Raw genomic sequence first — 25,238 nt, 5'->3', positions numbered from 1 at the left:
AGTGGTGCTGTGGCTCAAGTGGTAGAAGTGCTAGCCATGAGCAAAAGAAGCTCAGGGACAGTGCCTAGGCCCTGAGTTCAAGCCCCAGGACTGGCAAAAAAAAAAAATGCAACAGGACCTCTCAACTGTTTTTAATAAGAATGTAGGCTGAGTGGCCAGGGAGTGATAACTCTCTTGTCCTGGCCCACTGGGGCTCAAGTAGCCTACCTATTGGAATCTTAGGTCTCTCTAAGCTCAAGGAAGTTCTCCGGAAGTGCTTGTCATTTACATGAATATACAATAATTGTCCTTATCCCAGACTAAAGAGAAATAAAATATATACTGCACTATTGTTGGAAAGAATAGGAAGTACTTAAAATACTACCAGTACCTTCCCTATAGCGATACATGCCTTTCTATACAACAGAACCAGGTGAAAACCCAGTCTATGGAAGTGAACAAGTGATTGGTTTTATCACCAATTTACTTAGAATACAGAAATAATAGAGACACAGCCCATTGTAAGGACACCTATCCTTAACACTAACTAGTACAATGGCAAGAGCAGATTCTGCTGAGAAGACCAAAGCAAATACCTCTGTATTCTTGCTAATCTATTCTGTAATTAAACAGAATTATATCATGTAATACCAGTGTTGGTGGTTAAGATACAATTTTCTTGTGTAAATAAGTCATGTGATAATAACAATGTAGCTGATCATGGTAAATACCCATGGAAAATGACTGCTTCAAGAAACTGGATCTAGTTGACAGCCATCTGCTTTCTGTGCTGGAGAGATTTACCTAATTTTTTATATAGTAAAAATAGTAGTAAATCAAAATAGAATAGTAAACCTAAGAATTTTTAAATGTTTGTAATGGCTTCATATGGCAAAAAAAATTTTTTTTGCTCTATCCCTACTCCTACATCGGCTTCTCCAAATTTTAGATATACATATTAGTACCATTGCTGTATCTGCTCTGCCAGTGTTACAACAGTAAAGGCTGAGATAGGAGGCTTTCAAGTTTACAGGCCATCCAGGGCTATATAATGGGTTTGAAGCCAGCTTGGGTTATGAAAAAACACAAAGTTAATTCGTTAATTTTTGAAAAGCTGTAGAACATGTGAAAGTTTCAACAGATGGGATTGTTTGCATGTATGAGGGCCATATTTGAAACCCAAGTGGAAGCTCTAAAAATTGCAGTGTGTGCATAGATGACCCTCCACTTAGGATTTTCCAACTACATAATAGTATACAAGTACTACCTATCAGTAGAAACTATACTTAGAATTCTTTATTGCCCCACATAAAACAGCAATATTCTCTTGCAATGCAGCAAACAATCACAGCTCCATGACTGTGTGGGTAAACAAACTATTCTTTACAGTACACTGTGTTCCTAAGCTACAATGTTCAGTGGGGTAAGTGCATCAAACATATTTTCAGTTTACAATATATTTAATTTATGATGGATTCATTGTCATATAACCCCAGAGTAGATGAGAATCATCTACCAGTATTTGGGGATTCATCTATAATTCCTGACTCATAGCTTCAGAATTTTTATAATTACCTAAGTGACTAAGCAATAACAATATCTTGTGTTAAAATCTTTGACCTTTTGTTCTTGTGATTTGAAATAATGCTCCAGAATAGTACCAGAGTGGTTAAAATGAAAGATAGTGTTCTCCAACCATACCTAAGCTTATAATAAATAATGAGGTGATTTTTTGTGATTCCATAGATAACCACAGCATGGAGTCAAAGTTGGGTTGCCAAGGCAACCAATTAGTATTGGGAGGGTTGGAGGGGAAATAGAAGGGTGCTGAAGGCTGAGAGGATTACCAATAGCCAATGAGTCAATCATTCCCTCTTTGTTTTGCCTTCATACAAATTCAGAGACATTCTAGGAGTTTCCAAGAAGGTGAGCACATTCTAAGAATGTGCCAGGAAGGTTAACTGCCCAAACTCCATGCGACAGAAGATCCTATGCTCAAGACCTTTTCAGATTTTGCCATATGTTAGGAAACTGAGTCATGAGGGCATTAGAATAAAGAAAGAGGAGAAGAAAAAAAACAACCTCAACAGACCACAGATCAGCTTTAATGGAAAGTTGAAAAGGGATGCCTTGGTGATTTAAGGAGTCAGGAGACAAGGTGTGGTGTAATGGAGGCAGGGTGGAGGAACTTAAGTAGGGGTAATAAATAGGGGGCAGGCTCCCAGGAAGTTGGAGGATTCAAAGATTTTTGAGAGTTTATGGCACAAATCTGGCTCCCAGAGCCTATTGTTTGAGCAAGTCCCATCTTTTGTCTATCGCCTGAGAGGGTTAGGGAGTAGGCTTTCATATTTAGAGTCTGGGCTGGAGAATTTTGAGAAGATCCCCTGGTGGAAGGGCACTCAGCGGGCCAAGCCATGGAAACACTATTGAGTTATAAGAACAAAGCAGATTCCCATCACCATTTCTGGTTGTTTAACATGGACCTTTAAAACATTTTTATAATAAACCAGCAAATATAAAAATACATCAAAAATAAAGTAGCAGCTCTCAAGTAGTGGCTCTAGGCCTTTAATGATGGGAGCTATCACTCAGCATGTATTTTGGGAATCTAACAAGATCCATGCCTTCAACCATGAACACATAATGATGGTGTTCACATGGCTACTAATAGCTATCACTATTTTTATTTAAGATAGCTTATCATTGATATGAATGGAAAACATTCACTGTACAGCTAATCAAAAGCAGCCTCACCTTTCCCATATAGTCTGGAAAAAGGTTCCTAAAAACAAGAAGAAAAAGTTATGCCCTGAAATGGTACCCTGTAATTGATCCTAAATTCCTAGAATGCAGAAATATCTAAAGAAAATGTAGTGGCATACAGGATAAATAGGCTGAAAAGAGTTTTGAGGAATTCTAAACAAGGATGAGAACAAAGAGCAAAATAAATTAGTTTCTTTAGACTTTGTAGTTTCAAATAAACTCTTCATAGAAAAGATGTTATCTGGTAACTTTTCCCAGTTCCCTACTTTTGTGAATCTATTATTATTCTCTCTGTTTTCACATACTGCAAGTATGATTTCAAAAGGAAAAATGTAATCACTAAAAGGCTGAACTTGAATTTGCCCTCTTGTCTCATTTTATGCAATTCTATAAATTGTTTACAATCTGCTAATCATTTGGAAGCTCCACTGTCTAGCTTAAGATAACAATATTTAATAATGATAAAATTAAATTTAAACCTAGTAGTTATCCACAGATGGAAAGGAAGTGTTTATAACTATTAGCCCTTTCTAAATATATACTGAGGATGTTAAAGTTGTTTAAAAATGATTTTAGATGTCTCTTAATTTTCAGTCAAAAATTAACTATATTTAAAGAAAGTATTTCTTATTTTCCTCAAGGGCATTATTAGCAAGTTAATTAGCACTGTTAATTTAGAAGCACTTGAACTTTGTAATTATGAGGATATTTTGTTATTTTCTTTAGTTTTCTTCAAATTTTGTCTTTTCATACACTTACCTGAGCTATCAGAAAGAATTGTTAGATAGTGTATTGGAAATTTAGCTCTAAAATTTAACTCTAGCTAATATGTCTGCATATCTATACATAAACACATGCATATAGATATAAACACATAGATATATGTATATCTATATGCATGTGTTTATAGACATGCACACACAGATACATACATATATATGTGTGTATACATGTATATATGTGTACATTTATATGTATGTTTGTGTATATATATATATATATATATATATTAGTCTTATAAACCATAGAACTGATCTGTGATAAGTATGAAGTCCCTGTGGAAAAGACAAATGAGAAAGATGAGCAGTAAAAGTTAGCAAGTGGGACCTATGTCATGAGTGAGTTTAAAAGACAGAAAATGTGTGATTTGAGTGTCATCTATTGCTAGATATATTGATACTTGTTCAACACATTGGAGCTTGCTTTAGCTGAAACAGTGTTATTCTTCCTAGCTCTATATAGTACTTAGAATATTATTCTTGATTTGCAGTTGAGGTACTCTCATTGTAAGACAAAAACAAAAAAAATACAAAGGTAATGTTGAAAAGAAATATAATTGAAAAAAGGGACTCCTCTAAAGGCTGAAAACAGCTGGAGTTTTGAAAAAGGTCCAAAATATCTGATGAAGAAGAAAAGAAAGTGTCACTGGTAAGCCTGGAAAATCAAGCTCTGCAAAACATTGAACCTGGGAGCAAAAGACATAGAATCAAAAGTTGTTTAATAAGACAAATGGTTTGAATAGAGAAATAAGAGAAGTTCTGTTTTCCTAGAAATAATACATATATTTTAGGCTTGATGTTCATTGGATGTTTGCTAACTTGACAGAGGACTTGGGATCTTTGCTTTGGCTTTAGCTTAAGGTTTATCAAATCTCTGAGGTGGAGAAAAATCTTCATTTTTCACTGGGAATGTAGTTCAGTGGCAAAACTTAAGGGAATTTCATTTTTCATTAGGAGATTTTTGGAAAACAAGTTTCTAAGAATTGAGACTTTTTTTACTTCTTTTCATCTTTCTACTTTTCTTCAAAGTACACAGTCGTTACAGTAGCCAAGAACATACCCTCACATGTAATACAATCTGTGTACTGGAAAAAGAAGGAAACACCATCTCTCTTTCTGATCTGGGAACTGAAACGTGGACTCTCTGGTTAATATGGCATCTCAAAACCCAAAATTATTGAAGTTGTGGCAGTATGTTGCTTTCGTTGCCTTTGTAAAATTATACAGCGGGAGATAGCACCTTTTTGGAGTCTATTTTTAGACGTACATAGTCACTTAGGTACGGAGGCAATTACTAACAGGCATATAATTAGCGCTGAAAACTGTCAGTGCCATTTCTTTGTAAATCTGTGTGCCGCTAAGCCATCAAAAGTATTTCCCAGCAAAAATGCAAACGCCTTGGTCAGAGGATTTAGGAATGACAGGGCTGTCACCACCCGATGGTCAGTGAGGGAACTGCTTTGCTATAGGTTGCACCATTGATGGAGACCTTTCTGTTGTTGCTTAGCTCTATTTGCATACCACATATGTATACACAGACCTTTACAAGATTAAAGGGGGAAATGACTTCAGAAAGGATGAAGGTCAACTTGACCCTGGGCTGGCTCTTTGCAAGGGGGGGGGTCTTCTTCCCCTGCTGGGTCAGGGCGGTGAGCCTTGTGACAAATGAATGCTTTGGGGTGAGAAGGGCAAACGCTCTCTAATAAAAGGCTTCAGGAAAGAATGTGGACGACCTAGGGAAATTGTGTTAAGGTCAAGTGTAATCCTGGGAAAAAAGATCCCGAAGAAAGCAGATGAGAAGGATAGGAAGGAAGATAGGAGGGAGGAGGGCCTAGGGTGAGGAGGGAGGGAGAGGATGGTGGATGGGAGGAGGTGTAAGGTGGGGGGGTCAGAAAAGTGAGAACCAGCGGCACTCATTGTAGCGAAAGGACCACGGAGTAGGGGAAAGTGAAAGTCCGGGAGGAGGAGAAGGCAGAGCGCCCCGCGGACCCGGATGGGACCCTTGGCCGGGGAGGCGGTGGCCCAGGGCATTGGGGACAACTTGGCTGGCTCTGTCCCCTTTGGCAGCTTCAGGCGTTGGCTCCTGGGGGGCTCCCTCCCTCCCAGGCGCATTGTTCCTTTGCCGGGAGACGAGGAAATTGCCTTTTGATTGCGGAAGTCCGCGGATGGGGCTTGGGGAGAGGCAGCGCGGGTCAGAATGGCAGCGTGGGAAGGGCTGCTGGCCGCCTGTCCCCGCCGCCGCCTCCTGTCGCGTCCGCAGCCCGCCCGGGGCGGCAGCAGGAGCAGCAGCGTCTGTGGCCCCCGCGCGTCGCCAGCCCCCAGGGAAGTGCGCTGCGCCCACAGGGCGCGCTGAGCGCGCGCGCAGCAACAAGTGGGTCCTTCATCCAGCGTCCAGCCATCCCTCCAACCCCCCTCCCCATCTCCCCGCCTTGGATTCACCGGGGTTGTAACCCCTGACCGCAATGCTGAACCATGGAGCGGGACTGGCCTTGTGGATTACACTACACCTACTACAGGTGAGTGGCTCAAGCGGACGCAGCCCTCTCGGGGGCCCAAACCAAATTCACTCCACTCGGCAACCTCTCTGTGCTTTGTAGGGGAAATCTCTTGAGATGACCTGTCCGCCTCTTGTAAGCACACTGGCCAGCTTGTCCTGATGTCAAAGGCAAAAGCCATCTTCTGGCTCCAGCTGCTCCAGAGAAACAGCAACCAGGGAGAAAGCTGCCATCCACCCCCCCTTGTGGGCTTCTCGTCCCTGCTTAGAAAGACAAGGGGCCATCTGAGGCTAGGCAGAAGGGGTGGATAGAGGCATTTAGTGAGCCTGTTAAAACGGTGGTCCCTCTGATCTCTTTGTAGACTGGACTGGCAGAGTCAGTGAGATGTAACTTCACCGTGATGGAATCCAGGATCTCCAGCCAGGCGGTGTCTCTCCAGTGGAAAACTACTTTAGGGTCATCCTGTAACTTCAGCGTCTTCTACAGCAGTGATACCTCCAGAGCGGCTTGGTGCTACCCATTTCAGATGGACAACACCACCTATGGATGTAACCTCAGGGATTTACACGCGGGAACCTTCTACAACTTCAAGATTGTTTCTCTGGATGGAGAAGAGAGCACTGTGGTCTTACAAACAGGTAAGGGTGACAGGTACAGTTGGATAGCCCAAACCACTCGGAACTGGGCCCGGCCTTTTCAACCTGGGGTTCCATTTGAGTGCCAGGCATGCAAAAGATGAAAAGGTGTGTTGGGCAGATAAATATTAACAAGGACTTCTGATCTCCTCACATCTGGACATCTGGCCAGAAGCAGTTTGATTGTTAGCTGCTCCCTAAGAACTGGAAACAGCAGCTAACTGACAGGCTCCTGAAAGGGGGTAGTGGTAGGTGAGAGGAGAGGAGAGACAGAGACAGAGGGAATTTGAAGAAAGAAAGAAAAGAAAGAAAGAAAGAAAGAAAGAAAGAAAGAAAGAAAGAAAGAAAGAAAGAAAGAAAGAAAGAAAGAAAGAAAGAAAGAAAGAAAGAAAGAAAGAAAGGAAGGAAGGAAGAAAGAAAGGAAAGAAGAAAGAAAGAAAGAAAGAAAGAAAGAAAGAAAGAAAGAAAGAAAGAAAGAAAGAAAGAAAGAAAAAGATATGCTTTGAGCATCCATCACATTAAATTGTCAAACCCTGGAATAATTTTAAGCAAATGTTTTTAGAATAAGCAATGGAAGGGTATTGATTACAGGTATGCTTTTCCTAATCTTACTTTTATTTTTTGGAACCACAGCATAAAATCTTCAGGTATAAACAGAGCTATTCATGGAGGGGGGTGGGGGATGGATGAAAGTCCTTTAAATTGAGGGTGCAAAATTTGTTTGTTTTTGTTTAGTAACTAAAATGACATAGTGTCAAAGAATGGTCTTTGATTACTCTGAACCTCTAGTGAATTATTTTTCCTTCTGCTTGTGGTAAATCTTTTCATGTATGCATGATTAAAGTTTGTCTTTCTTGCCTCAATTTCTTATCTGTAACATGAGAGCATTCGACTAGGTCATTATTCACGTTTAAGTTCTTACCAAGTTCAGGTGTATGCAATCTCACTGACTCCTCAGCACTAGCTGAAAATGCACTCCAAACTCTTTAATGGTATTGGCTTTTTTGTTGCTTCATTAGTCCATTCAACATTACTTCTATTTGTTGGAAGTAGAGAGCTTTCCTTTCACCTAGAAACTCAAATCTAAGCAAAAAATTCTGACAGTTAAATTTAGAAATGTATTATCCCAATCATTTCTTCAGGTGTTTAGTGTTTACCTGAAAAGATCATTTCTTTCACTGTAGTTTTTTGAAGACGTGCAAGAATCTCCTATTTGAAAGGTAGCCATGGCAGATTGGGAAATCTCATGGGACTCAAGTAACCATCTATTAATTTCTTTGGGTTTTTGTTTTTTTTTTTCAAAGAAAAGCTTCTGAATTCTCAGTTACATCATTTGACTTACTTCAGATGAAACTTTCAATTTCTGAGAACTGGAAAGACTTAAGTCCAAAGGAAAACCACTTGTTAACAACACACATCTTTTTTTTTCCAATATGGAATCAAAGAGGAACTAAATTCAACTGCATAATTAGAACATTTTAAAGTTTAGACATCTGGATTTTCAGTCATAACATTGTTGCTGTCTTGGTATTTGACAACAGTTCTGTGGGCATTTGTGTACCTAATATCATGACATTTATAACATAGAACTTCCAGATGTGTTGAATACATGGGGAAAAGTGACTAGCCAACTAGATGTGTGTTCAGTGTCTCAGAGCAATTTGTGTGTGTGTGCGTGCGTGTGTGTGTGTGTGTGTGTGTGTGTGTGTGTGTGTGTGTGTGTGTGTGTGTGTGTGTGTGTGTGTGTCTAAGTTAGTTTTCAGAAGGCTATTGGAGAAAAGCTAAAGACCTTAAGACATCAGAAGGCAGGAGTTTAACCCCTGGGGTTAACTTTTTGGAAAAAGGATTTGGAAAAAGGGGTGTTACTAGTTATAGAATAGCCTCCATTGTTATTCAGGTAGACCTTTCAAATCCAGAAGCATGCTGAAAACACTGGGAAATATTTAGTATTGACTATGTTGCATAGAAGAGTAGCTCTGACATCTACGATGTGTTAGAATTCAGAGATATTGTCATTTTCCTTAAGGAAGTACTTTCTACAGGTACTTGTCACTGTAAATTTCATGAGCGTGAGGAAGTGGGAAGGATGAACATTGCAGGTGGTCTTTGGAAAATAGTCATTATTCCATGCTCATTTGTACAATGGTGTAACCTTCCTAGTATGCCCTATATTTTTAAAACAAAGTTTAATTTAAATATAACTTTTAAAAAATTGTTTCAAGGAGGAAAAAATTGTTTCAGGGAGGGATTTTTAAGTTTTTATTTATTTGTCAGTAGTGCTTTTTGGACATTGTTCATTTAGTTATAAATAAGTACTAGTATTTCTAAAGTCTGTTAGGCAAGAAAGATGAGTCCCATAAATCAGACTTTACTGTTATTAAATTATATCATCTAGTATAATGTGAGCTGTTAAACAAAACCACAAAGAAAAGTCAATGTGTGTACTTTATTTTTTATTTTTGTTCTTTTTTCTTAAGAATTACATTTCACCTGTGTTTTTGGTCGCGAATAAAACTTAAGACAAGATAATGGATACAGCAGTAGTTTATATGGTCTGTGCATTTCCAAAATATATTTTTGTTGATTTTTTTACTCATGAATTGCCTAAAATACCAAGTTATTTTGTTGATATGTAAATTTGACATTAAATTTAAAAAATAATTAAATGAGTAGTATTCTAGCAACAGCCTATTCTAGAAATTTAAATCAGGATTAAAAAATGTGGGTTCAAATTCAAATTCAGTTCAGCAAACATTCATCATGATGGTAGCAAAGGGGACAATGCCAGGTAGCAACTGGGGAGCTTATAAAGATGCTGGGCACAGGTGGTCTCTGACCTAGTAGTCTTGAGCAGACTTGAGGCAAGGTTAAGATGATAATGACCACAGAGCTTCCCAAGACTTTCTTGGATGAAAATTCTGCCCCATCTCATGTATGATGGAAGTGGCGCTGTAGCTCAAGTGGTAGAGCGCTCGCCTTGAGCTGAAGAGCTGAGGGACAGCGCCCAGGCCCAGAGTTCAAGCCCCATGACCGACAAAAAAAAAAAAACTGAAATCCATCTCATGTATGATGTGCTGGCCATGGCTTGCCAATTCTCAGATTTATTTATAAGAAGAATATTTTAGAAAGACAATTGTTCAATTGTGACTTCTTTGAGAAACAACACAATGTACATATCAAACATTGAATGCTTCTCAAATACTTCATCCTCCTAAGCAGAGGTTGTGACTTGATTGTCTCTTTGGATGTTTAGGTGTCTAAATAATAATTATGTTCTGTTTATATAATGTTTCTGAAATAATCTGAATTATTTCACTAGCATTAAAAATGATAAGCTCTCATGAAAATCTAAAGGTATGCATTTTCTTAAACTGCTAGATATTTGGAAAAACTGTTTGGTTGGAGCTAAATTGTGACATCTCAATTCACTGGAATATCATTTTATTTAATTTATTTCCTGAAGGCAATCTGAGGACATTTGAAATCATTGCTTTCTCAAAGTTTTTATTTAAAACTTTTGGGGCATTTTTGTCCAGAAGAAAACATGGGTTTTTAATTTAGCACATGGTAAATGTTCCATAAATACTGATTAAATGCATGGATAAGAAGCGGGGATAGGGCTCAAATGGTAGAGCACCAAAGCAGAAAAGCCAAGTGAATGCACAAGGTCCTAAGGCAACCCCGGGTACTGGCACACAAAAATATTGGATAGATAGATAGATAGATAGATAGATAGATAGATAGATAGATAGATAGATAGATAGATGATAGATAGATGATAGTTAGAACCATGAATGAATAGGTGGGTAGATTTTATTTATTGAGACAGAAACTGTATGTGTGTATGAGAGAGAGAGAGAGAGAGAGAGAGAGAGAGAGAGAGAGAGAGAAGTAATTAACAAAATGTGTATTTTAGGTGGAGAACATGTGTAGACTAGACTAAAAATATTTATCACCTTCTTAGTATATTTTATTAATCAGCCTAGAAAAAGGCCCCCAAAAGAATTCCTCAAATTACTTTATATAGCTAATTTCCTTGCCTATAATAAATTTTAAAAAGCATTTAGAAGCAATGTCAAATGATCACATCAGCTATTATTTCTATTTCAAAATGCTATTTATTGCATTGATTGGCTAAGGCTGCCATAACAAAATACCACAAGCTGGGTGGCTTCAAGTCAGAAATCTTTACAATAAAATAAAATTTAACAAAAATTTAAAAAAAAAAACACAGAAATGTCTATACTCACCATCCTAAAAGCTAGAAATCTAGGCTCAAGATCTCAAACTGAAGCCCGGCGCCAGTGGCTCACGCTTGTAATCCTAGCTACTCAGGAGGCCGAGATCTGAGAATCATGATTCAAAGCCAGCCTGGGTAGGAAAGTCTGTGAGACTCTTATCTCCAATAAAACCACTAGAAAACCGGAAGTGGCACTGTGGCTCAAGTAGTAGAGCGCTCGCCTTGATCTGAAGAGCTGAGGGACAGTACCCAAGCCCAGAGTTCAAGCCCCACAACCGACCAAAAAAAAAAAAAAGATCTGAAACTGAATTAGGACCCACCCATTTTAACTTAGTCACCTCTGTAAAGTCCCTATCTCCAAAAACAATCTCAATCAATACAATCCGAAGTACTGTAAAGTACTGAAGTATATCTAGGTTTAAGGAAGACACAATTCAGCCCATAAAATTTAGCCTTAAATATAGCCGTTCTTCATTAATACAATCTTTAAATTAGTTGTATCAAACTTTCTTGTAGAAGTTGTTAGGAAAGCATTTTTGATTTCTACTCCACATGAATCAGAATTTAGAAGGAGTGGAGCTAGAGAAATCAGCATTTTAAGTACAAAATGAATTAACACACACTGAATTTCAGGAGCTAGTGACATAATTTTTCTATTCTTAAAAAGCATTGAGATTTTTGGGGCCATACCTTTTTAGGAATAGTTAAATCTATAATACTTGGGGATATTTACTGCCTTTTCCAGGAACAGAAAATTTCTTTAATATTTTTGTGCTTTTATAGCATATAAAACATTTTTACCTTCTATATTTGGTACATAAAAGTATAAGGTTCAGGGTGCTGGTGGCTCACACCTGTAATCCTAGCTACTCAGGAGGCTGAGAGCTGAGGATCTCAGTTCAAGGCCAGCCTGGGCAGGAAAGTTCATGAGACTCTTATCTCCAATTAACCACTAGAAAACCAGAAATGGCACTGTGGCTCAAGAGGTAGAGTGCTCGCCTTGAGCTTAAGAGCGCAGGGACAGTGCCCAAGCCCAGAGTTCAAGCCCCACGACCAACAAAAAAAAAAATTTAAAAATTTAAGAAAAGTATAAGGTATGTGTTATACAGACCATATATTATTAATTTGTCCTTGTGGCTCCATTTGAGGCAAGTTATTTACTCTTCCTCTCACCCCCAAGGGCTTTGTCTATCATCTAAATTGGGTGTTAAAGAATAATTTATGCCAGGAAGTGACACTGGAGTTCAAAGTAATAGAGCGCTTTGATCAAAAAAGCTCAAAAGCTCATGGACAGTGCCACACTCTGAGTTCAAGCCCCACAACCAACAACCAGAAGAAGAAGGAGAAGACGAAGGAGAAGAAGAAGAGGAGGAGGAGGAGGAGGAGGAGGAGGAGGAGGAGGAGGAGGAGGAGGAGGAAAGAAAAAAAATAATGCTTGCTTCAGGTTATTAGGAGATTTTAGTTATGTTATTCATAAGACCTGGTATAATTTTGTTACTTTCTAAGAGTGTCATCAATTGTCTATTATTCTTTTACATTGGATATGTTTGGTCTTTAAAAGACCTAATTATTGTCACAAATCTGCATAGCTGATAGACAATAGAGCCAGAACTTGGTCCTTGATTTATTAAGTCCAACTGTAATAATTTTCCCACTGTTCTGCAGAAAAAAAATTAGTATTTTTAAACTGGTAATGATTTTTGAAAATCAACTTTTAAAAATGAAAAAATTGCAATATATTCTAAATCTACAGAGGGGCAGGGTGATTAGATATGCTATTTTAATATTAATATTTCATGTAAATTAGGAAGAACTATTGATTTTCAGTTGGGTTAAACTTTTAGTCACAATTTCAGGATTTAGCAATCAGCCATTTGCAGTATGTTTTTTTAAAAGGGTTTTTAAAAAATATTTTCTATCGGGGCTGGGAAGGTGGCTTAGTGGTAGAGTGCTTGCCTCCCATGCATGAGGCCCTGGGTTCAATTCCTCAGCACCACATAAACAGAAAAGGCCAGAATTGGCACTGTGGCTCAAGTGGTAGAGTGCTAGCCTTGAGCTGAATAGCTCAGGGACAACACCCAGGTCTAGAGTTCAAGCCCCATGACCGACAAAAACAATATATATATATATATATATATATATATATATATATATTATTGTGAAGATACTGCACACAGGGATTACAGTTACATGAGTAAGGTAATGAGTACTTTAGAGCGTTTCTAGGTTATCTACCTAAATGTAATGAAGCAAATCAGTTTCATCTGTTCAGGCAAAATGAAGGACAAATAAAAACTCAATTGCCCTCTACTCCCAGAGACTAATTTTCCTGAGTCATCTTGAGCAATAAAGGAAAATACTGATAGCTTTCTGATCTTAAAAAAATAAATCAAGCCTATTCTATACATATGAATATATATATAGGTTCATATATACCCCAAACATAGTATATGTAACTAAAATGTACATTGTAGGAATATTACAATAACATTGTAGTGACTTCAGGAGTTCTTTATGTTGTCTTATTTTTCTACGTTTTATAAAACTCAAACACAGAAAAATATACAAAGAATAGTATAATGAACTATCATGTGTTTTGGCTACCATGCTTCCTTTATATACCCACATACTCCCAGATGGCGTATCACCTTGAACAATCTGTCTCCATCATCTAATTTCATTTGAAAATTTTTAAATTTATTTCTCTGCAAAGATTTTTGTGACAATACCACAACACATTATCTGACTTCATGAGCAAGGAATCCTTTGCTGCCCAGATATAGCAGTGCACATCAAATGACAACTTATAAATTTCTACAAAAGAGGGCTTTGAGCAACAATCTGATTTGAAGAGGAGCCAGACACCTTCCCTTTATACTGAGTTCATGCAAGACCTAGGATAATATTGGATGCTGGAAGTGTGGCTCAAGTGGAGGAACATGTGCCTAGCAAACATGAGGCCTTGAGTTCGGGCCTGAGTATCACCAAAAAGAAAAAAGACTGAAAGTAGACTAGGGGTAGAGCATTGGCCTAAGAAGCAAGGGGCCTTGGGTTCAATTCCTTGAAGAGAGAGACAGGTGGGGGGGGAGCGGGAGAGGGAGAGAGAGAGAGAGGGAGGGAGAGGGAGAGAGAGGGAGAGAGAGAGTGTGTCCTTAGTTGTTTTCAGAATTCGGTGGGACTACCAAGGGATCCCATGTAAATGAGAGTACAATAATCTGTACAATGGTCTGGGTGCCCTCCGCGCTGCCAAGGTTCTGATAGAGGTGAGCTTGTCAGTGCTTCAGCTCCAACGGATTTCTCACTTTGCCATTGTCTTTTGGGCTCTGACTTTTATGTCCCCTTGCTCTAATTGGCCCAGGTTCATCTCCAACCTCAGACCATGAATACCGTTCTCCACTATGCAAATTTAGCATTGCTATTTTCCTAGATTATTATAGCTGGAGTGTCCCTAACTGATAAAGCTGAAATCCTCCAAAACTTAATAAAAGAAGAACACTAAGATGACAACATAAGTGGAAAATGCCATACCATGAAACTTTATTTCATGCATAAAGTATGTAAATAGTATATAAAATTACCTTTTGTGCATATATGTGATGTATAATGAAACAAGAGGATTTTGTGTTTAGGCTTGTATTCCAACCTCAAGATACCACATTATGTATATGTAAATATTCCAAAAGTGTTTTAAACCTAAAATCTCAAACATTTTTGTGCCAGTCCTGGGTCTTGAACTCAGGGCCTCACCATCTTTTCTTGGCTTTATTCACTCAAGCTTGGCACTTTACCAACTTGAGTACTTCCTCTACTTCGCAAGCATTTTGGATAAGGGACATTTGACCTGTACTAATTGGAAGGTTGGTACCAACACTTGCATCAGTTATCTTTTTCTGAGTGTCCATCATGTGTCAGGACTAAACTCAACACTTTCTCCCTGTTATATCCTCACACTTATATCCCTGCCAGTAGGTATCCTTCATCCTATTTTACAGATGAGGAACTGAGAATCTTGGAGAAAAGACTTACCTAATACTTCCTGATGGTGAGAGACAGTGTTGGGATGTAGGTCTAAGTTGGACATCCGAGTTTGCCTCTCTGACAGTTCATCTTTGTGTTTGCCCTTTTCTCATATATCCTAACCCAGAGTTGTGTGGAGCACTGATTACTCATCCCTACCAGTATTTTACATACACAGTGCTTAATACAATAGTCTGTGAAGTAGCATCTATTGTTCATAAGAACAAAAATGATTGTCCAAACTGCTTTAGTTTTCTTTCTCCAAATGGTCAAAATTTTTCAAGTTTCTTTGTGGCTGCATTTTGTAACAAGTGTATAAAGATGCTAAATCTAATGAGTCGCAGCCTGATGTATGCTGTATCAATCATTTTGAAGGAAGCAAGAAAACTTAGTTATGCAGTAATAAAAAAAAAAACTTCACTAGAAATTTAGGAAGGGAAATTACCTCCCTAGAAATGTATTTAATGACCTGGAGGCAGTAAGTACTATAATGACCTCTTGAGCTGAGTGAGCAGCTGTGAAGAGTAAAGTTGAAAAGGAAGCTAATGTCCACTTTGAGGAGCTCTGGAATGCCTGTGAAGAAACTTAGACTTTCTCTTAAAATTGGAGCTCATGCAAAGTTCTGGATGCATCAAGGAGAATGAGGATGGCAGAAGTTATTTGTACAGAGGTTTGGCAATAGCATAGAAAATTAACATAGAATGAGGAAGACATCCAGAAGACTCTTAACATGATCCAACACAAGTTGACAGGACCACAAGAAAAAGTAATAAAATTAGCCAGTAAAAGAAAAATAGACAAGAAAAGTAGTTTAAAAATTCAAGGGAACTTTCATGACCATAGAATTCTAGTTAGCAGTCATTAGTGTTGTTATTAATTTTGACTATGCTATAATACCCAAACTACCACATTTAAATTCTAAGTAGGGTGTTGGTGGGTCATATCTGTAATCCTTCCTACTCAGGAGACTGAAATTAGGATGATGATTGTTTGATGGCCAGCCCAGGCAGAAAAGTTCACTAGATTCCATTTCCAAAACAATTAGTAAAAAGCTAGACTGGTGACATGGCTCAAATGGTAGAGCACAGCATATAATATGTATACATATATGTATATATATGCATATATGTATGCTGCATAAATATCTACTTTACATAAACTATTTTGATTTTTTGCTATTGTTATTATGCAATTCATAACAGCATTTCCATGGCAGCATAGCTGAAGTATAGTAGGAAGAACCCACAATTTGCCACCATGTATCAGAAGTTTGGTTGTACTGTCTGGTATCTACCCAACACAAGTGAGTCATTCATTCTCCCTGAGTCCCTGCTCTAGCTAAGGAAGTACCCAGTAACCTCTGACAGTCAACATAGATGCATTACAGAATCGATAATGCCTTCAAGGAAAACTTCTGCTACCAACCCATAGATTGACTTGCAAATTACAAAGATTGACTCTTACAAATTTAAAAATAAATTTTAAAAAATAAAATAAAATTCAGTCAAGTTCTAAAAGTCTAGAAATTCCCATATCAGTTAATATTACTATTTAATCAGTTAATATTAATATTTTAATTTAAAATTTTAATGGTGAAAAATTCCACAGTAAATACTTGCATGAAAAAATGATGATTTTCTCTAAGTCACATTTTAATTATATTATTATCTTTAAGTAGTTGTACAAAGAAGTTACCATTTAACAAATCAGTTTATAAGTGTAATGCATCTTGATCAATGTCACCTCTTTTATCATTCTCCCTGTCCCTCCAAAACCAACTCCTCCCCTCATTTTCTGAATTTCATAGGATATGCTCATTTTTAAAGGAATTTTTCTAAGCTTTTTCTTTTCCTTTGAGAAAAGAAACAGTATGTTGATATTAAGCCTGTCTATGAAATTCATCCTGGCAGATTCATGTAAGTGTTTCTGGTAAATAGTGTAGAACCTGGCATTTGGCATTTTATTTTCAGGTCTGTCTGGATCCAAGAAATACAATGAATTTTGAAATTTATTGTTAGTGACAAACTTTGATATGTATATCAAGAATAAAAAATTAGCCAAGTGCCGGTGGCTCATGCCTGGAATCCTCAGGAGGCTGAGATCTGAGGATGGCAGTTCAAAGCCAGCCCAGGCAGGAAAGTCCTCCATGAGACTCTTATCTCCAATAAATCACTCAGAAAACCAGAAGTGGTGCTATGGATCAAGTGGTCGAATGCTAGTCTTGAGCTGAAGAGCTGAGGGACAGCCCCTCGGGTCCAGAGTTCAAGCCTACCCCCCATAGACAAAAAAAAAGTAAAAAATTCATTTGTGATTTTTGACAGTTCTTACAGTCTGTAATATTTTATTGGCTACTATGGATAGGGTAAGAGTGAGAAAACCAAAGAAACTATAAATACACACATATGTACATTAAACCACTAAAAATTTTGTATAAATTTTGTAAATTAAGAAGAGTTTACTGTGAGTAGAAAATTACAGGTACATAAATGAATTGGCAAGTAACAGTAAAAATCAATCTCTGAGCTGGGCACCAATGCCTCATACCTGTAATCCTAGCTATTCAGATCTGAGTATAGTGGTTTGGTTTAGTGCCAGTCTGGGCAGAAAAAAACTCTGTGAGACTCTTATCTTCAATTGACCAGTAAAAACCCAGAAGTAGAGGTGTGGCTTAAGTGGTAGAGCACAAGTCTAGAGTTCAAGAACAAGAAAGGAAGGAAGGAAGGAAGGAAGGAAGGAAGGAAGGAAGGAAGGAAGGAAGGAAGGAAGGAAGGAAAGGAAGAAAGGAAGGAAAGGAAGAAAGGAAGGAAAGGAAGAAAGGAAGGAAAAGAAAAGAAGCAAAACAAAACAAAAAAGCAATCTGTCTCTGTCACATGCACACCCATACAGAGTACACATATGGAACACACACACACACACACACACACACACACACACGTGTGAAATTTCCACCCTTAATTTTAAAATGGCAACCTTTTTAATACAGCTAGTTTTCACTGTACTTAGATTTCAAAAAGAAGTCTGAAAGCCCTTTCGATTCTGCAGCATGCACAGCAATAGTGGAGCAGTGCCAGCAAAGGGCTTTATCACAGTATAAATGGGTTTTAAGTGTTTGTTTCCAGGGCAGGTTCTCGCAGCCCAGGCACTTCCCAGTCTCATTGTTCCTTTGTTCTAGCGGATGTACAAAGGATTGACTGTTTTGTTTTCTGGCTCAGAGAGATTAGATAAAGTCTGCATTACTGCATTTCACTCCCCAGACACGCAACCTTAAAATTCATTTTCTCCAGCTCATATTTTGTAGATTACATAGGTTTAGAATGTACTGTTCATAATCGTTTTCTTTAACTTCTTTCACTTGGTGTCATACACAGATGGTAGAACTGACCCCTTTGGAACTAGGAATAGAAACAACTGTCCCTCACACCCTTGTCTTTAAAATGTCACTTCCGTAAAAATGCCTCATCTCAGTTGGGGTAGGCTGTGTTGTTCTTGACATTTGTTGATCATTAACATCTTCTGGTAATGAAAGGTCTTATTCCTGTCTTGGTTCTCCCCTTTCTCTGAGGGGAAATGATCTGCTTCCATTTTGTAATGTCACCCTTAATTTTAGGTTATTATGCAGGATAGAAAATGTATTTTTCCCACAGTATTTTTTTCCTCAAGAAAAACTAGATTTGATTCTCATAAGTTAAAAAAAAAAATTTAAGCTTGGGATTTTTTTGTGTGCCTTATCTTAAGAGTTAGGAAGTGTTAAGATTTTGTCAAGGGTCTTTTTTGAAGGAGGAGATGAAGGCTATTCTCAATTTGGCTTTGTTTCATTAATTTTTTGGTTCCACTTCTCCCTCCCCCTCATTTTGTTAGTGATCCAGAGGAAAAAAGAACTTTATGCTCAAAGTAGACAAAAAAAAGAAATTGATATTTCTGTGTGTCAAATACATACCAGTCAGTCTCCTCTATCTGTGGTTAACTTTCTCCTCTATCTGTGGTTACCTCTTGGATTTATTGTATTCCTAAACAGATGGAAACATGGAATCTTAGATGGGTTAAGTAACTTGCTTAGTCTTGTACTAGTAAATGATGGAGTCTAGATGTGAACTTAGCTCTGTCTAATACCAAAGTCCATGTTCTCTACCAAAATGTCATTGCTTCTGTGGCAATAGCTTTATCTGATTAGCATAACAATGATAATAGCTAGTACTGAGCACATAGAATGTACCAAGTACTCTTCTAAGTAGTTCTAGAATACTTGCTTTCATCTTTGTAACACTTCTCTAAAACTATGCTGTTAATATCATAGACAAGGCAACTGAGGCACACGAATAGCTCAAACAATATATTTACAAAGTAGGAGAATGAGATTCAAGCCCAGACCTTAAGACTTAAGAACCTATAGTCTTCTAGGAAACCCAAAGGCTGTGATATGGTATGACCTACAGTCTTTTATCTCCCAAACTCGCATGCATTGGGCTCTCGTTATCTTACTTACTGCCTCAGTTTACCGGTCATTTCATGTGTATATTATTATTAATTATTGGTGTTATCAAATTTTATTTGACATATTTAACTTCAACAGAATTATTTACTCATACAAATCATAGCATAAAGCATAAAGACATTAGATTTCATAGGTTGTATTAAGTCTGTGGTGTTTATTGACATAGCCTTACGAGTTGTCTGTCAATTATCAATAAATATCCTATCTATAGATAGAAAGATAGGTTAACTTGTCAATAAATGTTATCTATTATTATATTTACATTAATCGCAATGAACATCTCCAAACAAATACTTTTCTAATAAGATCTAGAATTTCTACTGTTGTGATCAAAAAGTATTTTATGCTGGGCACTGGTGGCTCATGCCTGTAATCCTAGCTACTCAGGGGGCTGAGATTTGATGATGGAGGTTCAAAAGTCCATGAGACTCTTATCTCCAACTAACCACCAGAAAACCGGAAGTGGCGCTATGGCACAAAGTGGCAGAGCACTAGCCTTGAGCACAAAAGCTCAGGGACAGCACACCGGACCAGACTTCAAGTCCCACAACTGTCTCCCCCACCAAAAAAAAAAAAAAAAAAAGGATTTTACCCAGGAAATAGATAAAACTGAAGTCTCCATACCCATCCTACTAAAATACATAGCCTGACCCTTCAAAATTATTCTCCAGTGTCTATGTCTTTAAAAAGTTATTAGTTTAAAGTAGTTGTATAATGCCATTTTATTGTGGTAATTGCATACATGCATACCTTGATCAAATTTATCCCATCTGTAGGCTCTTCCAATGTGTCTTGATTGCACTTTCCCAATCAAAACCATGTAAGACTGATGGGAAATTCTCATATGTAAAAGTCTCTCAATAACATTCAAGTTATATACAGCCTCCTTTCACAGATTCCACTGTTCACAAGCCAAAAGAATGGCTCTTTATCCAGTGCTCCTGACTTAGGTCCTAACCCAGATATAAGTTCTTCATCCTGTTTCAAGTTCAGTGGTAAAGATTTAACACAGGCAAAACCAGAACTTCTCAAACTGACCCTCAGCTTTGTGAGTTGAAATGAACAGCTAGGTGTGAAATATTTCCATTCCCACCTGTTCTGGGGACTCCAGAAAATTCAACATGGCCAAGAACTAAGACTTGTTTAAATCTAAAGTTGCAGGGAGTTCAGGCTGTTGGGAGAGTTCATTTGGGCAAGCAAACAAGTCTGCATCAGGGTTTCATTTACTCTCTTGTGTTTTGCTAACAGCTAAAACTCATTTAAAGATGATAGCAATAATCCACAACCTAGAGGGGGAAATTCTGTACAAATTTCAAATTAATTTTTTTTGCCAGTCCTGGGGCTTGCACTCAGGGCCTGACCACTGTCTCTGAGCTTCTTGTTTTTGCTCAAGGCTAGCACTCTACCTCTAGAGCCACAGTGCCACTTCCAGCTTTTATCTGTTTATGTGGTACTAAGGAATCTAACCCAGGTTTAAAGCATGCTAGGCAAATACTCTACCACTAAGCCACATTCCTAGCCCCTCAAATTAATTCTTAATGTCTGTCCAGATTTTCAGTATTTATCCAGGCATCACCTGAATGTTTATCAATGTTTGAATAACTTGCTAAGCTTAGAAGCCAAAGAAAATACAACCTTGCTTGAATTTACAAAGTCAGAGCTACCTTAACAACAAAAAAGTTTAATTAGAAAAAAGAAATTCACATGACTAATAGCTATGAATGGTGTTTATGAAATGAAATAGTAGGTTTGGAAATGAGCAAAGTATGCTTCATTTAAGTTTTTGTGGGAAATGAACCTTGATTCCTGATTGAAGCAGTATAAGCAGTTATTTGGTTAAAAAAAAAAGATAAAAACAAAAACAAAACCCTCCAACTTATGCTTCTTTTTGTTGGTATTTTCCTTGCAGACCCTTTACCTCCTGCCAGGTTTGAAGTCAATAAAGAGAAGAGTGCATCAGCCAGCTTGCAGGTCTGGTGGACTCCTTCTCCTGGAAAAGTCACTTGGTATGAAGTGCAATTATTTGATGATAGCAACCAAAAGATACAGGAAGTCCAAATTCAAGAAAGTACTTCACAGAATGAATACACCTTTTTAAACCTCACTGCTGGTAATCATTATAATATGGCCATCACAGCTGTTTCTGGAGATAAGCGTTCCTCTACTGTTTATACCAATGGATCAACAGGTAAGACCAGTATTGTCTATAGTCAATGGTCTGTGAATAACTTTCTATTTTGTTAGGCGATTTTGAACAGGTCATAAGATTTACTTGACACTGAGTTTTCTCCAATTTGAAATAGATGCTTCCTAAAGGGTCTTGTAATGGAAATTCTAGTCAACAAGGTTTTTCTGTCTCAAAGTGGTAGAGGGCTAGCCTTGAATAAAAGAGCTCAGGGACTGAGTTCAAGCCCCACAGCTGACAAAAACCAAAACAAGTCTTTGCTTTTTTGATGTGAAAAACTAGTCATACTTTGTGCCCATGTATCATGATATCATGTGCTTTCAAAACATGCATGCCTTTCCTGTCATTCACTTGTCTCTTGATTTATCTTGCTTTTCATTTTTTATCTCTTACAGTCCTTTGCTTTTTTTCTTGCATTTACTGTTAAGCCATGTCATATGGCATTGACAAAAACTAACTTAAAAGTTACTGAGTAGGGAAGTGGAAAAGCAAACCATGGAATGTCTTTAGCCTGTATAGACTGTGAAAAGAGCATTAATGAAGGTTCTAGTTATATTTCAAGGGGGCTATTATTTGTCATTGCTATTATACAAGATACACAAAAAGTACAAATAAATTTGTGAATTCTAGTTGAGTTGAATGTGCCTATGTCTTCTCTAAGGCAATTATCCATAACTTTTGGACATGTATTTATCCCATTAGTGCCATCTCCAGTGAATGATATTGGTATTTCCATAAAAGCTAATTCTCTCCTGGTTTCCTGGTCGCCTGGTCCTGGGAACGTGGAAGGATACCAGCTGACACTAATGGACAAAGGAACCCTAGTTCATGACACTGTCATGGACACATTTGGTACTTCTTATGTTTTTCGTGGGCTGACACCTGGCCATCTCTACAATCTGACCATTATGACCATGGCTGTAGGACTACAAAACTCCAGGTGGAAACTAGTCAGGACAGGTAAGTTCCTTCTCTGGTGCTAGACAAGAAGAAAGTTCATATCAAGTTAAGTCGAATTGTTATTTGAATAATGGTAATGTAATGTGCGAACTGAAACTCACATAAGGTTTGCAAAAATGTTAATATGTAAATACTTCAAGGTGGAAATTTTTCTGCCTATATGCTTTGGTCATTATTTTTCCTTGGGTGAAACCATCACATATCTCTTTAATTATGACTTGTATAAAAAGTAATTTTAGCAATAAACAAATCAATTGATCAATCTATATTATGTATATAATGTGTATTTTTATATAATGTAATATATACTAAATATAGTGTATTAGTATATTTATTTACTATATGGTAAATATATAGTATATATGGTATATATACTATATACTATATAGTATACTAAATATAGTATGTACTATATACAATATATATTACATAGTATATCTATATATACTATAGGCTATATAATATATATTATGTGTTATATTTACTATATAGTATATATTTTATATAAGATATATAATATATTATATACATATATCCATAGTATATATAGCATACATATTATATGTGGTATATATACTATGTAGTATATGTAGTACATATACTATATAATACATATTGTATACATAATATATGTATACATGAGAAAAAGGTCAGCAGATAACAGGCCTCTTCATGCCTTCTATCGAAACAATTTCAGAATTGGAAAGGACCACTTTAGATCTTTTGACCAGGCATCATTTATGTTAACAAACACTAGGTAGGGAAAAAAAGCAGAGAAGAGCCCAGAGTCCTGTGGAGAGCTGGCCAAGTGCCAACCGGAGTCCATGCTCTTGACTGCCAGGATTTTGCTCCTAGCATGAATCAGACAGCCTTCTTTGTTTGTACAGTATAATTTTTACCTTTCAAAGTAGTTACTTTCTTTTCTTATGGAGTATCTCCTGCCAGAATTAAAATATAGATCACAATTTGGCCAGGAGATTGGTATAATATCCTGAGTAAAATCTCTTTTCTGTTGTTTTACTCATTAGCTCCTATGGAAGTTTCGAATCTGAAGGTGACAAATGATGGAAGCTTGACCTCTCTAAAAGTCAGGTGGCAAAAGCCTCCCGGAGATGTGGACTTCTATAACATCTCCCTGTCTCATCAAGGGTCTGTTGAGGGATCCAGAGTATTAGCTTCTCAAGTCACTGAAACTCACTTTAAAGGCTTAACTCCTGGAAGACTGTATCAAGTCACCATCAACTCTATTTCTGGTGAACTCTCTGCTCAGAAGATGGCAGTGGGCAGAACAGGTATGTCTTGGGCTCCACAGTATCCTCTGGTTGCCCAAACCATTCTCTGATCCATATAAAAACAGGATCAAATAAGATAGGAGGAAACATTCATTTCCTGCATGTGAAATGGGATCTATAGGATTGACAGAGGATTAATTTTAATCATGTAAGTTATTTAAGAAAACATATTTGGATCTTGAATGACATGTACATTGTCTCTGTCCCATGTTTTTTCATGTCACATCACTTAAGTAGCATAAGTGCATTGCACTGATCTCACTAAACAAAGCATTTTAATACATTCCTAGTTAAGGATCACTTAGCACTGAACCTTACTTTCCACATGTTATTTTTATCAATTTATGTTATTAAATACTATCTAACACCGTATGTAAATTAAATTGCCATGTCACAAGTCTTGGACATTGTTAAAATGAATAAAAGATGCTGCTGCCTTTAAAGCAGGCTCTGAAAACCACATCTTCTGGCCAAACCTAGTTGATGGCTTGGTTTTTTACTGCGCTAAGCGCGATTTTTACATATTTAAAGGATTAAAAAAAGATTTATTTTCAGGGTTCATTTCTTTAGTTTGTTTAAAAGTCATGAAAACATGAAGAAACGTATGGGACACTGATCATACGTGACTCACAAAGCCTGAAACATTTGCTATTTGGGCCTTGCAGGTACTTTCTTATAAACAACTTGCACTTGTAGAACTCATGTGCATACACACACTCAACTGCCTTTTAATAATGGAAGTGATATTGTTATTTCCATGCTTCTGGAACTGAGTGAACACTTGGCAGCTATTATTTCATTTAGGCCCTAATATTATGACCATTTGACAGAAATTCAGAAAAGACAAATGATTTGTTCATAGCCGTTTAACCAATAAGCAATGGAGCTAGAATTTAAACCAAGCTTTTTGATTTCAAACACTATGCTCTTAGAGAACTCAATTTCCCTCAAAAGAAAAAAAAAGACAAAATATTCTTTCAAAAGCTCAGTGAAAACTTGGAGAAAATAGCCTTGGGGTTCACATTGAAAATTGTGAAGTTCTAAGCAAATGAAGAGGGAAAAGATGAAAGAATGGAAGGAATGATATACGCATGGTATGAAGGTGGAAGTGCCCAGGAGACAATAGGTCTGTTGAGCAGGTAGCTGGAGCCTGGCATCAGAAGGTATAGGAGGAGGGAGAAAGTGGCAGCATGGAGCAATCAAAGGTAAGCCTGGGAAGAGAGATAGTATATAGAGCCAAAATGCAAATGAATGGCTTAACATTTTATTTTCTTTAGTTTTTAAGGAGACCTGCCTGGAATGTTTCTAAGCAAAAGAAAAATCTGATCAGAGCCATATTGAATAAAAATTGTTCTTTTCATGAGCACCACATTCTGTATCTCTTCCAAAAGATAGCAAACC

General features: G+C 37.4%; 1 protein-coding gene across 2 annotated transcripts in view; it reads left to right on the top strand.

Annotated features, from left to right (window-relative positions):
- Window positions 1–25,238, top strand: part of Ptprb (protein tyrosine phosphatase receptor type B) — a 110,339-nt gene that overhangs the window by 21,836 nt on the left and 63,265 nt on the right. The window contains exons 1-5 of one of the 2 annotated variants that reach the window (XM_069988659.1): window positions 5,657–6,037; window positions 6,378–6,654; window positions 21,310–21,588; window positions 22,288–22,545; window positions 23,574–23,837. In XM_069988659.1, the coding sequence (XP_069844760.1) occupies window positions 5,984–6,037; window positions 6,378–6,654; window positions 21,310–21,588; window positions 22,288–22,545; window positions 23,574–23,837 (1,132 nt within the window). In that variant the 5' untranslated portion in view covers window positions 5,657–5,983. Of the gene's footprint in view, window positions 1–5,656; window positions 6,038–6,377; window positions 6,655–21,309; window positions 21,589–22,287; window positions 22,546–23,573; window positions 23,838–25,238 lie in introns of those variants that run through there. The other variant, XM_069988648.1, reaches the window with a different exon arrangement.

The sequence above is a fragment of the Dipodomys merriami genome, unplaced genomic scaffold, assembly GCF_024711535.1.
Source record: "Dipodomys merriami isolate MVZ:Mamm:240054 unplaced genomic scaffold, mDipMer1.0.p SCAF_10, whole genome shotgun sequence".
Classification (NCBI taxonomy): domain Eukaryota; kingdom Metazoa; phylum Chordata; class Mammalia; order Rodentia; family Heteromyidae; genus Dipodomys; species Dipodomys merriami.
Note: the sequence above shows the minus strand (reverse complement) of the source record. Positions and strands in the feature narration are given on the sequence as shown.